This window comes from Aythya ferina (genome assembly GCF_964211825.1).
Source record: "Aythya ferina genome assembly, chromosome: W".
Lineage (NCBI taxonomy): Eukaryota > Metazoa > Chordata > Aves > Anseriformes > Anatidae > Aythya > Aythya ferina.
The window spans coordinates 9,184,145-9,197,543 of NC_140313.1; the positions used below are offsets into that span (position 1 = coordinate 9,184,145).

Below are 13,399 nucleotides of genomic sequence, written 5' to 3' on the forward strand. Positions count from 1 at the left end.
ATCACATAAAGTAAAAGGGTTTGTGTCTTGTGTTTGCTTTCAGTTTCATGTTATTGGCACAAACTTCTGGACTCAAGCGCTATAACCCATACTGGAAACCACCAATTAAAACAACAACAGAATATATTGCAAGTGGGAACAGCTATGGCATTTAAAAAGGAAATGTTTTTGCAAAAACTGTTACACTGCAGTGCTGTTAGGTGATTCATATAAAGCTTGCATTAGCATGCTGAATATATATTTTTTTCAGAATATGCTCAAATGATCTAATCATTGCCACAGGTTTGCTCACTTAAAATATACCACAAGTAGCCCGGTGGCACAACCTCTTGAATTTTGCAATTACAATATAAGTATAATGCATGAGAAAACTTTTGTTTATTTTTTATACAAAACATAAAACCCCATCCCCTTCCCCAATACCCCATAACAAAACAAACAAAAAACTACCAAACCTTCATAAGACACCACTTGCTTTTTTTTTTTCTTTTTTTTCTTTTTTTTTTTTCTTTTTCCTACAGTTCTATTTAAATCACTAAATCCAAGGTGGCCAATATATTCCCAAGTTAAAAGAAGGGATATTATCATGCACTCCATAGTTAACAGTAGACACAGAAGCTTTATATTTTTAAGCAAGATCAGGACCAATTTTATAATGCCATATATAACAACATTAACTACTCTGATCACCTATTTAGAATGTCAGTGTCACTTTTTATAACATACAACTACCTGCTTTAGCTTTCATAAATAAAATTTTTAACTCCTTAAAATTGTTAACGCTAATGAGTTTTTTGTTGCTAGATCCAAGTTTTCTGTAATTTCTGAAATAATGTTTAATTGATCTGATGTTCTGTATTTTTTCATGATTATTTTTAGGGAAATAGCATATGCCCATTAGTACTTATGTTCACTGGTTTGAAATGTATCTAAATTAACTTTTCTAATAAAGGCCATTAGAAAAGTAAAATTAATCAAAGTTGACTCTGCCAAATACAAATTCATATTTAAGAGCTTATTTTCCAATCCTAGATATAATGGCATATGTTCTTCCAACAAAACTGGTTTCTACATTTGTATAAAGCCCTCACAAGATTTAAGCATTGTTTTGAATGTCAATGTCCTTTGCATGTATACAATTTATTTCTACTTGGGAATGTACAAATAATTTTTTACAGTACGATGCCAGTACCATTCTGTACTATATATATATATATTTAAATAAAAACAAGTCCCTAGTCAGAAATAAACTGACAAAATTTACATTATTTTCTCTTAAAAAGTAAATAAAATAGCATTATTTAAAATGTGAATTAGCTATGACATACAGTACAATTACATAGATACATATCAACACAGCACATTCAATTTGCCAAAAATTAATAATTACAAAGATAATATGGATGCTGCCATATATATATATATATATATGTACAACCAGATTTTAATTATAAGATGTTTTATAAGGGAGAAAGAAGTATCAGCTGTTCTTATTGTTGTTTTGGAGCTGGGAGGGTTAAGGATGAAAAACAATTCATTAGTCTTTATTGTTAACTTTGTTACTCAACTAATAAGCCATTCTTTTTTCCACTTCCCCTACACTGCTGAGAGGCAGCAATTTCTGTGTTAAGTGCACTCTAGTGCTACTTGGCATTGCAGACAATCCAATTACATATCTGAGTCCTCTGTAGCTTGCCAGCAATAATGCACCTGGTCAAAAAACACCTTCTTTCAACTTAAGCTGTAGAATAAAGACTCATCAATGAGTGCTGCATTTTTGTTGTTAAAAAATGGCACGTTTAAATTTCTAGAGTGATTTTCTCAATGTTTCATTTATATTCATAGCTCTTTCTAAAGAATATCAAGGCTTTTATATTAAGCCTATCAAATGTCTGTGATTCAGTGAACAAGCAACCAGTGAACAAGCATTTCATGTTGTAAAACTAAAGATGCCTTACAGAACACGTTGTATGCAGTCTCATGTCAACTCTGACATAAGGAGTTAAACTGTTTTTTATACACATGTATCTATTATCATATTCATTCACACTGTTGTTTTTGGCAATAGAAAATGGAACACTTTCTAAAATGGGATTGTAGGAACTGAAACTGTTTATCATTTGGCAGTTGACTCAATCAGGTCAGTTCCCAATCCATCACTTTGGTATTTCATTCAATATCTTATATTTCAAAATATCAGTTTTATAAAAAGACAGATTTGGCAAGATTAATTTTATATATATATATATAAAAAAATCTAATGTGGAAAAACAAATTTAAAAAAGCTCTAACTTAAGAAAAAAACCCACACAACTGAAAAAAACACAACCCACACTGTTTCAGTCTGTAGCTACTGGGAAAAATGTAGTGTTCGTGACATTTCTGTTTGACATCTGTGAATAAAGAAAAGAGAAAAAAATGGCACATGTCAATTAAAAAGATTCTGTGATATTCCATGTACATCCTAGGTTTGTGTTAGGTATTTCATTACTGTCTTCTGTGAATCTTTCTGAACTGTGAAAGCATTGTTAAATTTTACATCCATACACATCTGTATTTCTATTTTGCAGTCCCAATATTCTAGCCTCAGAAGTAAAGACAGAATGAAAACACCCATGTCAACAATTTAAAAATCATACTACCAATACTTTTGATCCTTCATTTTGTAAAATTAGAATAACTGATATTTTAAATATTGATGATAACATTTTTCCTGACCAAATCACTCAATAGAAAATATTTTACCAAGAAATGCAACTGGGAAAAAAGGCCATTATACCTTTAGAAACATAAAGCGGGAAGGGAAGGAAGGAGAGAGAAACGGTCAGGGAAAGAGGAAACCAGATTGACTGCTTCAGTATCAAAAAAAACCTTATCCTTTGTGCGAGTATGACTGAGAATTTAAAACGCATTGAGTCATGAGGCTTTGCCTAAAAGATAAGGAAATGTGCTGTGAATGTAGTTCAGCATCTTTTGTTTTTTCTCCATATAGTTTAAACAAAAACATAATATTAACTACAAACTCTGTGGATATTCAGAGTGAATATAACTTCAGCAATAAATTAGTATTATGCAAATTGTTTTCACAGATAATACAGTCCCTCTTCTGTATCTTCAGTCACGTAAAGGTGATTTTGCAGGGCCTCCCTGGCACAGTTAAACCAGGTTGTACTCCTTCAGGTTTAACTGTAGGATAGTATCCTTGACAGCAGCAAAGACGAAGCGTATATTCTCTGTGTCTGTAGCACATGTGAAGTGGGAGTAGATAATTTTGTCACTGTCTGGATTCAGGTCTACAAACATCTTCAAGATGAACTCTCGTGCTGCTTGTGCATCCCGTTGTGGTCCTAAAAATTAAGAAAAGAAAGTCAGTTTTCTTACAGTCAGTTCAAAATTGGAGCTTCTTTAAGAAGGAACCTTAGGAGCAGAAAACAGAAGAAAGATTCAGTCTGTGATCCTCACATAAGAGAAGGGAACATTTTTACTAATAAATACTATTATATAGTATTTTTTTTTTCCAGTAGGAACCATTAAAAATAAAAATGGAATGAAATTCCAGAAGTTGATCATGCAAGAGCTGGTTTTTTTTCCTGCTTACTATCCTTTCTTCCATAAAATAATTTTTAAAATGGAGAGATGAATTGGATGATCTCACACAAAATGAACAACAGAAATATTAGTTACATTATACTAATAAATCATTATAAAATTAATAGAATTGTTCAATTTTCATTCTATACCTACTGTATTTAAACTGTATTTTTAAAAAGCATAAACAAGTTATATCCTAACACTCCAATAGAATTTCATTTAATTAGTGATAAAAAACATATGCTCTCTAGTTGAAGCTGGTCAACTGCAAAATGTTACTGTTCTAACAAATCAGTTATCTAAATTGCATAAGATAATGATCTTATTAAATCTATATTAAGGCTGTAATTCTCAGAAGAACACAAAGTCTGTGTAACCAAACTACATGTTCTACTTTACACAAGAGTCAATCTAGAAAAGTGAAGATTAACCTGCTGGACGTCATCTAGGGCATCTGTCACATGAAATAAACTCAAAAGGACAAGAATATTTTCAATTCTCTTCTAAATAGTTCTTTTCTGTACTACTTGCAGATGACACCAAGCAAAGTGGTGCAGTTGACATGCTGGAGGGAAGGGATGCCATCCAGAGGGACCTTGACAGGCTTGAGAGGTGGGCCTGTGTGAACCTCATGAATTTTAACGAGGCCAAGTGCAAGGTCCTGCACCTGGGTTGGGGCAATCCTTAGGCTGGGCAATGAGTGGATTGAGAGCAGCCCTGAGGAGAAGGACATGGGGTTTACTGGTGGATGAAAAACTGAACGTGTGCTTACAGACCAGAAAGCCAATCATATCCTGGTCTGCATCAAAAGAAGTGTGAGGTGATTCTCCCCCTCTACTCTGCTCTCATAAGACTCTACCTGGAGTACTGCGTCCAGCTCTGGGGCCCCCAGCATAACAAAGGCATGCACCTGTTAGAGCGGGTCAAGGAAAGCCACAGAGATGATCAGGGGGCTAGGGCACCTCCCCTATGAAGATAGGCTGAGGAAGAGAATCCTGGAGAAGAGGAGGCTCCAGGGAAACCTTATAGCGAAACCCAATACTTCAAGGGGGCCTACATGAAAGATGGGGAGAGACTCTTTATCAGGGAGTGTGCTGATAAGACAAGGGGTCATGGTTTTAAACTAAATAGGGTATGTTTAGATTAGTTATTAGGAAGAAATTCTTCATGATGAGGGTGACGAGGCACTGGAAGTTACCCAGAGAAGTTGTGGATGCCCCATTTCTGGAAGTGTTTAAGGCCAGGCTTGATGGGGCTTTGAGCAACCTGGTCCTGTGGAAAGTATCGCTGCCCATGGCAGGGGGGTTGGAACTAGATGATCTTTAAGGTCCATTCCAACCCAAACCATTCTATGACTGGGTTGGTAGGAAGACTGGACACTCTTTAAGAAGGTAATCTTAAAGGCACAGGAGCAGGCCATTGAAATGTGCCGAAAGATGAGCTGGCAGGGGAGAAGACTGGCCTGGGTGAAGAGATATCTTTGTCTGGAGCTCAGGAAAGAACTCAGGAGAATTTATGACCTTTGGAAGAAGGGGCAGGCTACTCAGGAGGACTACAGAAGTGTTGTGGGGCTACTCAGGGAGAAAATTAGAAAACCCAAAGCTCAACTGGAAATTAATCCGTCTGCTGCCATCAAAGACAATAAAAAATACTTCTATAAATACATTAGTAACAAAAGGAGGACTAAGGAGAATCTCCATCCTTTATTGGCTGTGGGGGGAAACAGAGAGACAAGGGATGAGGAAAAGGCTGAGGTGCTTAATGCCTTCTTTGCCTCTGCCTTAGTAAGACCAATTATTCTTCGGGTACCCAGCCCACTGAGCTGGAAGACAGAGACGGGGAGAAGAATGAAGCCCTTATAATCCAGGGGGAAATGGTTAGTGACCTACTACACCACTTAGACACACACAGATCTATGGGGTACATCAAAGGGTGCTGAAGGAGCTAGCCAAAGTGCTCAACAAGCCACTCTCAATAATTTATCAGCAGTCCTGGCTGTCCAGGGAGGTCCCAGTTGAATGGAGGTTGGTGAATGCGACGCCCATCTACAAGAAGGGCAGGAAGGAGGATCTGGGGAATTACAGGCCTGTCAGTCTGACTTCGGTGCCAGGGAAGGTCATGGAGCAGATCATCTTGAATGCCATCTACTGGCACACACAGCATAACCAGGTGATCAGACTCAATCAGCATGCTTTTATGAAATGCAAATCCTGCTTGACTAACCGATGCACAGCCTATCCCCGAGCAGCTGGTTCCCCCACCCCTGCCACCCCCTCATATTAATTGTTCAGCGTGACGTCAGATGGCATGGAATACCCCTTTGGCCAGTTTGGGTCAGCTGTCCTGGGTCTGTCCCCTCCCAGCTCCTGATGCACACCCAGCCTGCCTGTTTGCAGGACAGTGTGAGAAGCTGAAAAGTCCTCGGCTTAGTGTAAGCGCTGCTCTGCAACAATTAAAACATCAGTTTGTTATCAACATTATTCTCATCCTAAATCCCAAACATGGCACCCTACCAGCTACTAGGGGGAAAATTACTTTTATCCTAGCTGAAACTAGGAAAATATCTACCCCTTATTCCAAACCATTTATGTCATGCTCAGGTTACACACTTTCCAATACATTCTAATTAATCACCACCTTCATAAATGTATATAAAATGTCCACTAAATTTAGTCTGTGACTGACTTTGAGCTCCATCTGTCCCAGCAGTATTTCAGGGCAGAAGAGATGGTGTGTGATGTTGGATCGTCACACGTTGAAGCCTGTTCTCATTCCATCATACCTCTGTGCTTGTCCAGTTCTATTAACATTCATTCATTGTTATTTGCCGGACAGTTACTGTGATACCATTAATGGGACATTATCATATAGCAATCACAATGGTGATGACATACAGTATTATATAATAATTAACACGATGCAATTCAACTCATGAGCTATTCTCACTCAGTATTAAACCCCCTTGAGGTACACACCGGACCTCCCCATCCTTTTGCATTACCCACCAAGTGCACCCAGGTCCTGAGCAAAAGCAATCCCACGAATGGGATGCCTTTTCCTGAGGCAGGAATAGCCCAGACTGTCTTCCCCAGCATGTTTCTTACATGCACTACAGGGACTTTGTCCCCTTCTACAGGATGTACCAGGTTTGACTGCGGAGGTCCAGTTCGGCTGGCAGATCCCCTAGTGTTGACTAACCAGGTGGCCTTTGCCAAATGTGTATCCCAGTGTTTGAATGTCCCAGCACCCATTGCCTTCAGTGTAGTCCTTAACAATTCATTATATCGTTCAACTTTCCCGGAGGCTGGTGCATGATAGGGGATATGATATACCCACTCAAAATCATGCTTTTCGGCCCAAGTGTCTATGAGGTTGTTTCGGAAGTGAGTCCCATTGTCTGACAGTGATTTTAGGGGGGGCATGTTGCCATAGGACTTGCTTTTCAAGGCCCAAGATAGTGTTCTGGGCAGTGGCATGGGGCACAGGATGTTTCCAGCCAACTGATGCTTTCCCGCAATACAACAGGACCCATCAGAATCCTGGAACAGGGCACATTGCTTCTCATTTTCTGGTAGCTTGTTATACATTGCGGCTTCTTCAGCACAGGCCACCTCCTCCTCTGGCGATATCCCCAAATATTTGCCTTCTGGCCAGTCCACAACTACTTCCAGGATTCCTGGGTGACTAGAGTTTCTATTTGAGCCCGCTGAGTAATCAGTGCAACCCACTTGCTCCATGTAGCATCAGTTGCATGGTGTGTAAAGGGGGTCCTTCGTTTTAACACCCAGCCCAGTACCGGCAGTTGGGGTGCCAGGAAGAGCTGTGCTTCAGTTCCAACCACTTCCAAAGCAGATCAAACTCCTTCATATGCTGCCAATATCTCCTTTTCAGTTGGAGTATAGCGGGCCTCAGATCTTCTGTATCCCCGACTCCAAAACCCCAGAGGTCGACCTCGAGTTTCCCCAGGTTCTTTCTGCCAGAGGTTCCAGGTGGGGCCATTCTCCCTGGCTGCAGTGTAGAGCACATTCTTTACATCTGGTCCTGTTCGGACTGGCCCAAGGGCTACTGCATGAACTGTCTCCTGTTTAATTTGTTCAAAGGCTTGTCATTGCTCAGGGCCCCATTCAAAATCATTCTTCTTATGGGTTACTTGGTAGAGAGGGTTTACAATCAGACTGTAATTTGGGATGTGCATTCTCCAAAACCCCACGACACCTAGGAAAGTCTGTGCTTCTTTTTTGCTAGTTGGTGGAGACATAGCTGTTATTTTGTTGATCACATCCATTGGAATTTGACGACGTCCATCTTGCCATTTTATTTCTAAAAACTGGATCTCTCGTGCAGGTCCTTTGACTTTATTTTGTTTTATGGCAAAACCGTCCTTCAGAAGGATTTGGACTATTTTCTTCCCTTTCTCGAAAACTTCCTCTGCTGTGTCACCCCACACAATAATGTCATCGATGTACTGCAGGTGTTCAGGAGCTTCCCCATGTTCCAGCGCAGACTGGATCAGTCCATGGCAAATGGTAGGGCTGTGTTTCCACTCCTGGGGTAGTTGATTCCAAGTATATTGGACACCCCTCCAAGTGAAAACAAACTGTGGCCTGCACTCTGCTGCTAAAGGGACGGAGAAAAATGCATTAGCCATATCAATTGTGGCATACCATTTGGCTGCCTTTGATTCCAGTATGTATTGGAGTTCCAGCATGTCTGGCACTGCAGCGTTCAGCAGTGGTGTGACCTCATTCAGGCCCCGATAGTCTACTGTTAGCTTTCACTCACCATGAGACTTTCCCACTGGCCATATGGGACTATTAAAAAGTGAATGAGATTTGCTGATCACTCCTTGGCTTTCCAGTAGATGAATTAGCTTATGGATGGGAATCAGGGAGTCTTGGTTGGTGCGATATTGCTGCCCGTGCACTGTTGTGTTAGCGATTGGCACCTGCTGTTCTTCAACCCTCAGCAACTCTACAACAGAGGGGTCCTCCAAGAGACCAGGCAAGGTAGACAAGGAAGACAACTGTTTAATGTCCTCCATCTCCAAGGCTGCTACGCCAAAGGCCCACCGGTACCCTTTTGGGTGCTTGAAGTATCCTCTTCTGAGTCTATGCCAAGGATGCACGGAGCCTCCACGGCAGTCCCAGTAGGGTGCTTTTGCCACTCATTCCCAGTTAGACTCACTTCAGCCTCCAATACTCCAATACAGTTAACTGCTGGGATCCCCCTGTCACCCCATAAATACATAAATATGGCCCTTTATAGCTTGATGGCATTACAGTACACTGTGCGCCTGTGTCTACTAAAGCCTTATACTTTTGTGGGTCTGATGTGCCAGGCCACTGAATCCACACAGTCCAATAAACACGACTGTCCTGTTCCTTCCCCTGGCTGGAGGCAGGGCCCCTCTAATCCTGGTCATAATATTCATTACTGTGTCTTGGGACTTCCTGCTGGATATTGGAACATCAATTTTCTCAAAGATTCACCCTTTTACAGTTGTTTTTCCTTGCAACTCAACAATTAAAACATCAGTGTGATATCAGCATTATGTTCATCCTAAATCCCAAACACAGAACCCTACCAGACTAGAATTCTACTTTACCTTACCCTACTTTACTAGAAGTAAAATTAACTCTATCCTAGCTGAAACCAGGACAGCAACAAGTTTGATTCCCTCTAAATTGATCAAAGAATAAAAAGTTATACTATGTACTATACATACCTGCTAATATGGTAACAGGAAGTTTGTCTAATCTTCTGAGAAAGATCTCAATAATTTTCTTCAACAAGATCGACATGATAAGGAATCTGAGTTTGACTACGAGTCAATCACTTTATCTAATATAGTGCAGAATCATTCCTTTGTTATCTATGATTCAAGGAAAAACCATCATGGCATCATTCCTCTGTTATCTACAGAGTGTGGTGAAGCCTGACACTGCCTCATTCCCCTGTTATTTATACATTACAGGCACAGAACAAGCAGGCCTCTCCCTGAATATATGTATCCAAAGCCCCTGTGACATGACTAATTGAGAAAGGTGCAATTATTTTCTAAGGGTGTGTGTGTGTGTTGAACAAGTTGAATCATAGTCAAAGTGAAAAAAGAAATGAATCCTGGAAAATTGCTGACTAAAAGTCAATCATCTAGCAATCCTATAGTGATCCCAAGCAAGCTCTCCAGGGACCGCAGCAGGCCATGACCCTTGATCTCCCACCAATTCGGGATGCCTCTCAGGGTACCCCTGAGGTGAGATGTCTCTCAGGACTGACTCCTCAAGGATAAAAGCTCATCTGTGGACAAATGTTGATGAGGGAGAAGTGTGAGTGATTCACTAAAAGGGGGGAATCTTGAAAGCGTGAGACTGAGTTTAGAACCCCCCCCCCCCCCCCCCGCCGCAGTAAATCTTGGGCAAAACTTGCCATTCTTGAATCTTTAACTATGTTGCTGTTTCAACTGTAGCAAATTCTGTTGAAATCATTGTGTTAAATTGGCTGATGCTTAAATGCTGATTAAGTGCTGTAAAGAATCATACAATCTATTCTTGTGATTTACCAGAAAAGTATAAAATAAATCCTAAATTACTACTACATTAAAGTTTTGTAAAATCTGTTCTGTGACCTCAAGGCATCTGATGCTGTCTCCTACAGCCTTCTCTTGGATGCTCATGTCTTCAAAGTATGTACTGTCTGCCGGGTAAAAAAACTGCCTGGATAGTCGGGCCAAAAAGGTCATTGTGAATGGAGTTAAATCTAGTTGGTGGCTGGTCACCAGTGGTGTTTCCCAAGGCTCAGTATTGAGGCCAGTTGCATTTAACATTTTTGTTAAAGATCTGGATGAGGGGATCAAGTGCATCCTCAGTAAGTTTGCAGATGACAAGAAGTTGGGCAAGTGTGTTGATCTGCTTGAAGGTAGCAAGGCTCTGCAGAGGGATCTGGAAAGGCTAGATCAATGGGCCAAGTCCAATTGCATGACATTCAACAAGGGTAAGGGCCGGGTCCTGCACTAGGATATAACATATTGTCATAACAATCCCATGCAGTAGTATGACTTGGGGAAGAGTGGCTGGAAATTTGCCCAGCAGAAAAGGACCTGGGGGTGTCGGTCGACAGCCAACTGAACATGAGCTAACAGCATGCCCAGGTAGCCAAGAAGGCCATCCTGGCCTGTATCAGAAATAGTGTGGCCAGCAGGGCTAGGGAAGTGATTGTCCCTCTGTACTCGGCACTGGTGAGACCACACCTCCAGTACTGTGTTCACTTTTGGACCCCACACTACAAGAAGGATATTGATTTGCTGGAACTTGCATTTAGAGAAGAGCAACAAATCTGGTGAAGGGTCTGGAGAACAAGTCTTAAGAAGGAGCGTCTGAGGGAACTGGGGTTGTTTAGTCTTGAGAAGAGGGGACTGAGGGGAGACCTCATTATTCTCTACAACTACCTGAAAGGAGGTTTCAGCAAGGTGGGTATTGGTGACAAGAGATAGGATGCATTAGGGGATGTTTAGATAGGATGTCAGGAAGATTTTTTTTAATGGAAAGGGTGGTTAGGCATTGGAATGGGCTACCCAGGGAAGTGGTGGAGTCACCATCCCTGAAGGTATTTAAGAGATGTGTGGATGTGGTGCTTAGGGACATGGTTTAGTGGTGGAGTTGGTAGTGTTAGGTGATGGTTGCACTTGATGATCTTTAGGGTCTTTTCCAACCTAAATGATTCTATTATTCTATTCTATGATCAAACAAAACTTAGAGTGACTCATAAATAAGTATTGGCTGATCCTCCAGGCTGTTTACTGTGAACACATCCTTTCCTCTCAAACAGGAAAAATACCTGCAACTTTTTCCTATTATCACTTTTTAGTTTTAAAAATGAGAAATTTAATCTTTTCTTTTTTTTTTGTAGCTTTCAAATCTGCTGTTCACTCTCTGGTGAGACAAAAGAGATTTTATTATATGAATTTGATTTTTCCCCTGTTACTAAAGACTCCACTCAGTTCATAGAATCGTAGAATACCCTGAGTTGGAAGGGATCCAGAAGGATCATTGAGACCAACTCCTAAAAATTATCTTAAAATACCTTACTTTTTACCTGAGGAGAACTTTATAAAAGTACAATTTCCTTAGGAACAGCTATGTTTCACGTAATGTTTTCTGAGACAAGCACATTACATTTTACATAAGTAAAATAAAGAAAACAAGAAAGAAATGGTATAATGAAAGGGTGGGAGGAGTGATACTGGTTTCTCTGACATCCCCAGAGAATTTATGACACTTCTATTCAAATATACAGGATTAAACAAACAAACAAAAATCCTCAAAAAAGACTATGAGTAAAAATGAGATGTGTTTTTATTTATTTTTAACTTTATACTTCACTTCAAGCATTTACCTCAACTTAGGAACAAGAACAGAATAAGGTTCATTGGTAATATGCTGTTACTCATCTAGAAGCAATAATTTCACATGAAAGGTACTGCCATCCTATCCACAGTTAATGGAGTTATGAAATGAAATCCTAGAAATCTAGAAAATACCACAAGATTTCAGTGACTTTAAAAATTTCAATTATTAAAAATTGTTATTTTTAATCATTTTTCCTTTTCATATAATTAAAAAGAAAACATGACCAGCAAGCCACTCAACTACAAACTAACCATTTGGTGTACTAAGTACAGTATGTAATGAAGAACATGGATGTAATGAAGAATTGGGGGATAATTTGTCATTACTGGAGTGTTAATGGAGCATGAGCTCTGGTGGAAATATACTTACCATCATACTCTGGGAAATAATCAACTAGATGGGAGTACAAAATTTTCTCCTCTAAGAGATCTTTTTTATTTAAGAACAGAATAACTGAAGAATTCTGGAACCATGGATATGTAATAATTGTTCTAAAGAGTGCTTTGCTTTCTTCCATTCGATTCTAGAATAAACAAACAAACAAACAAAACAAAAAACAAAACAAAACAAAACAAAACAGATGAATTTATTTGGTTGTGATTTTTTTTTAAATTAAATCAATACATGCAATTCCATTTTATTTACTAAACAGAACCATTTCATGTTTTGAATCTTGTAGTATCTAACTGACTCAATTACAGTTTATATGTAAGCTGTTAAATATATAGGCAGCTTCCTTTTGCAATCTCAATAACAGAAGCATAATAAGCATAATTATTCCTTAAAACACAGGTCATGAACATGATAGCTGTAACAGGTAATGTTGTAAAGACTGACTATGCACAGTTATGCTCAGCCAACAAACTTGTGGGTATTGAAATACATGTGGTTCAAGACAGAGGCAAGCATTAAAAAAAAAAGACATAATAACAAATTCAAGTTTTAAGAAACTTATTTATTTTTATGCCTTTCCTGAACTTTAAGTGCAAGTAATCCTTATTTTTTTGAAAGAGATTGTCCTGGTTTCAGTTAGAACAGAATTAATTTTCTTCCTAGTAGCTGGTGGAATGCTGTGTTTTGGCTTAGGATGAGAAGAGTGCTGATAACACCCCGATGTTTTAATTGTTGCAGAGCAGTGCTTATACCAAGCCAAGGACATCTCAGCCTTTCGCTCTGCCCTGCCAACAGGCAGGCTGGGGGTGCAGTAAGAGCTGGGAGGGGACAGACCCAGGACAGGTGACCCAAACTAGCCAAAGGGGTATTCCATACCATCTGACGTCATGCTAAACAATATATAGGGGTGGCTAGCCGGGGGGAGGGGGCCGGACTGCTCAGGGTTAGGCTGGGCATCGGTCAGCGGGTGGTAAGCAATTGCATTGTGCATCACTTGTTTGTATATATTA

At 39.8% G+C, this 13,399-nt stretch overlaps 1 protein-coding gene across 3 annotated transcripts in view; it reads right to left on the reverse strand.

The window, feature by feature from the left end:
• Positions 1-354: 354 nt before the first annotated feature.
• Positions 355-13,399, reverse strand: part of LOC311426319 (guanine nucleotide-binding protein G(q) subunit alpha) — a 130,146-nt gene continuing 117,101 nt past the window's right edge. For all 3 annotated transcript variants that reach the window (XM_084502738.1, XM_084502737.1, XM_084502739.1), the window contains exons 7-8: positions 12,366-12,519; positions 355-3,347 (exon numbers count right to left, since the gene is read on the reverse strand). In XM_084502738.1, coding sequence (XP_084358864.1) covers positions 3,157-3,347; positions 12,366-12,519 — 345 coding nt within the window. In that variant the 3' untranslated portion in view covers positions 355-3,156. The remainder of the gene's footprint in view (positions 3,348-12,365; positions 12,520-13,399) is intronic.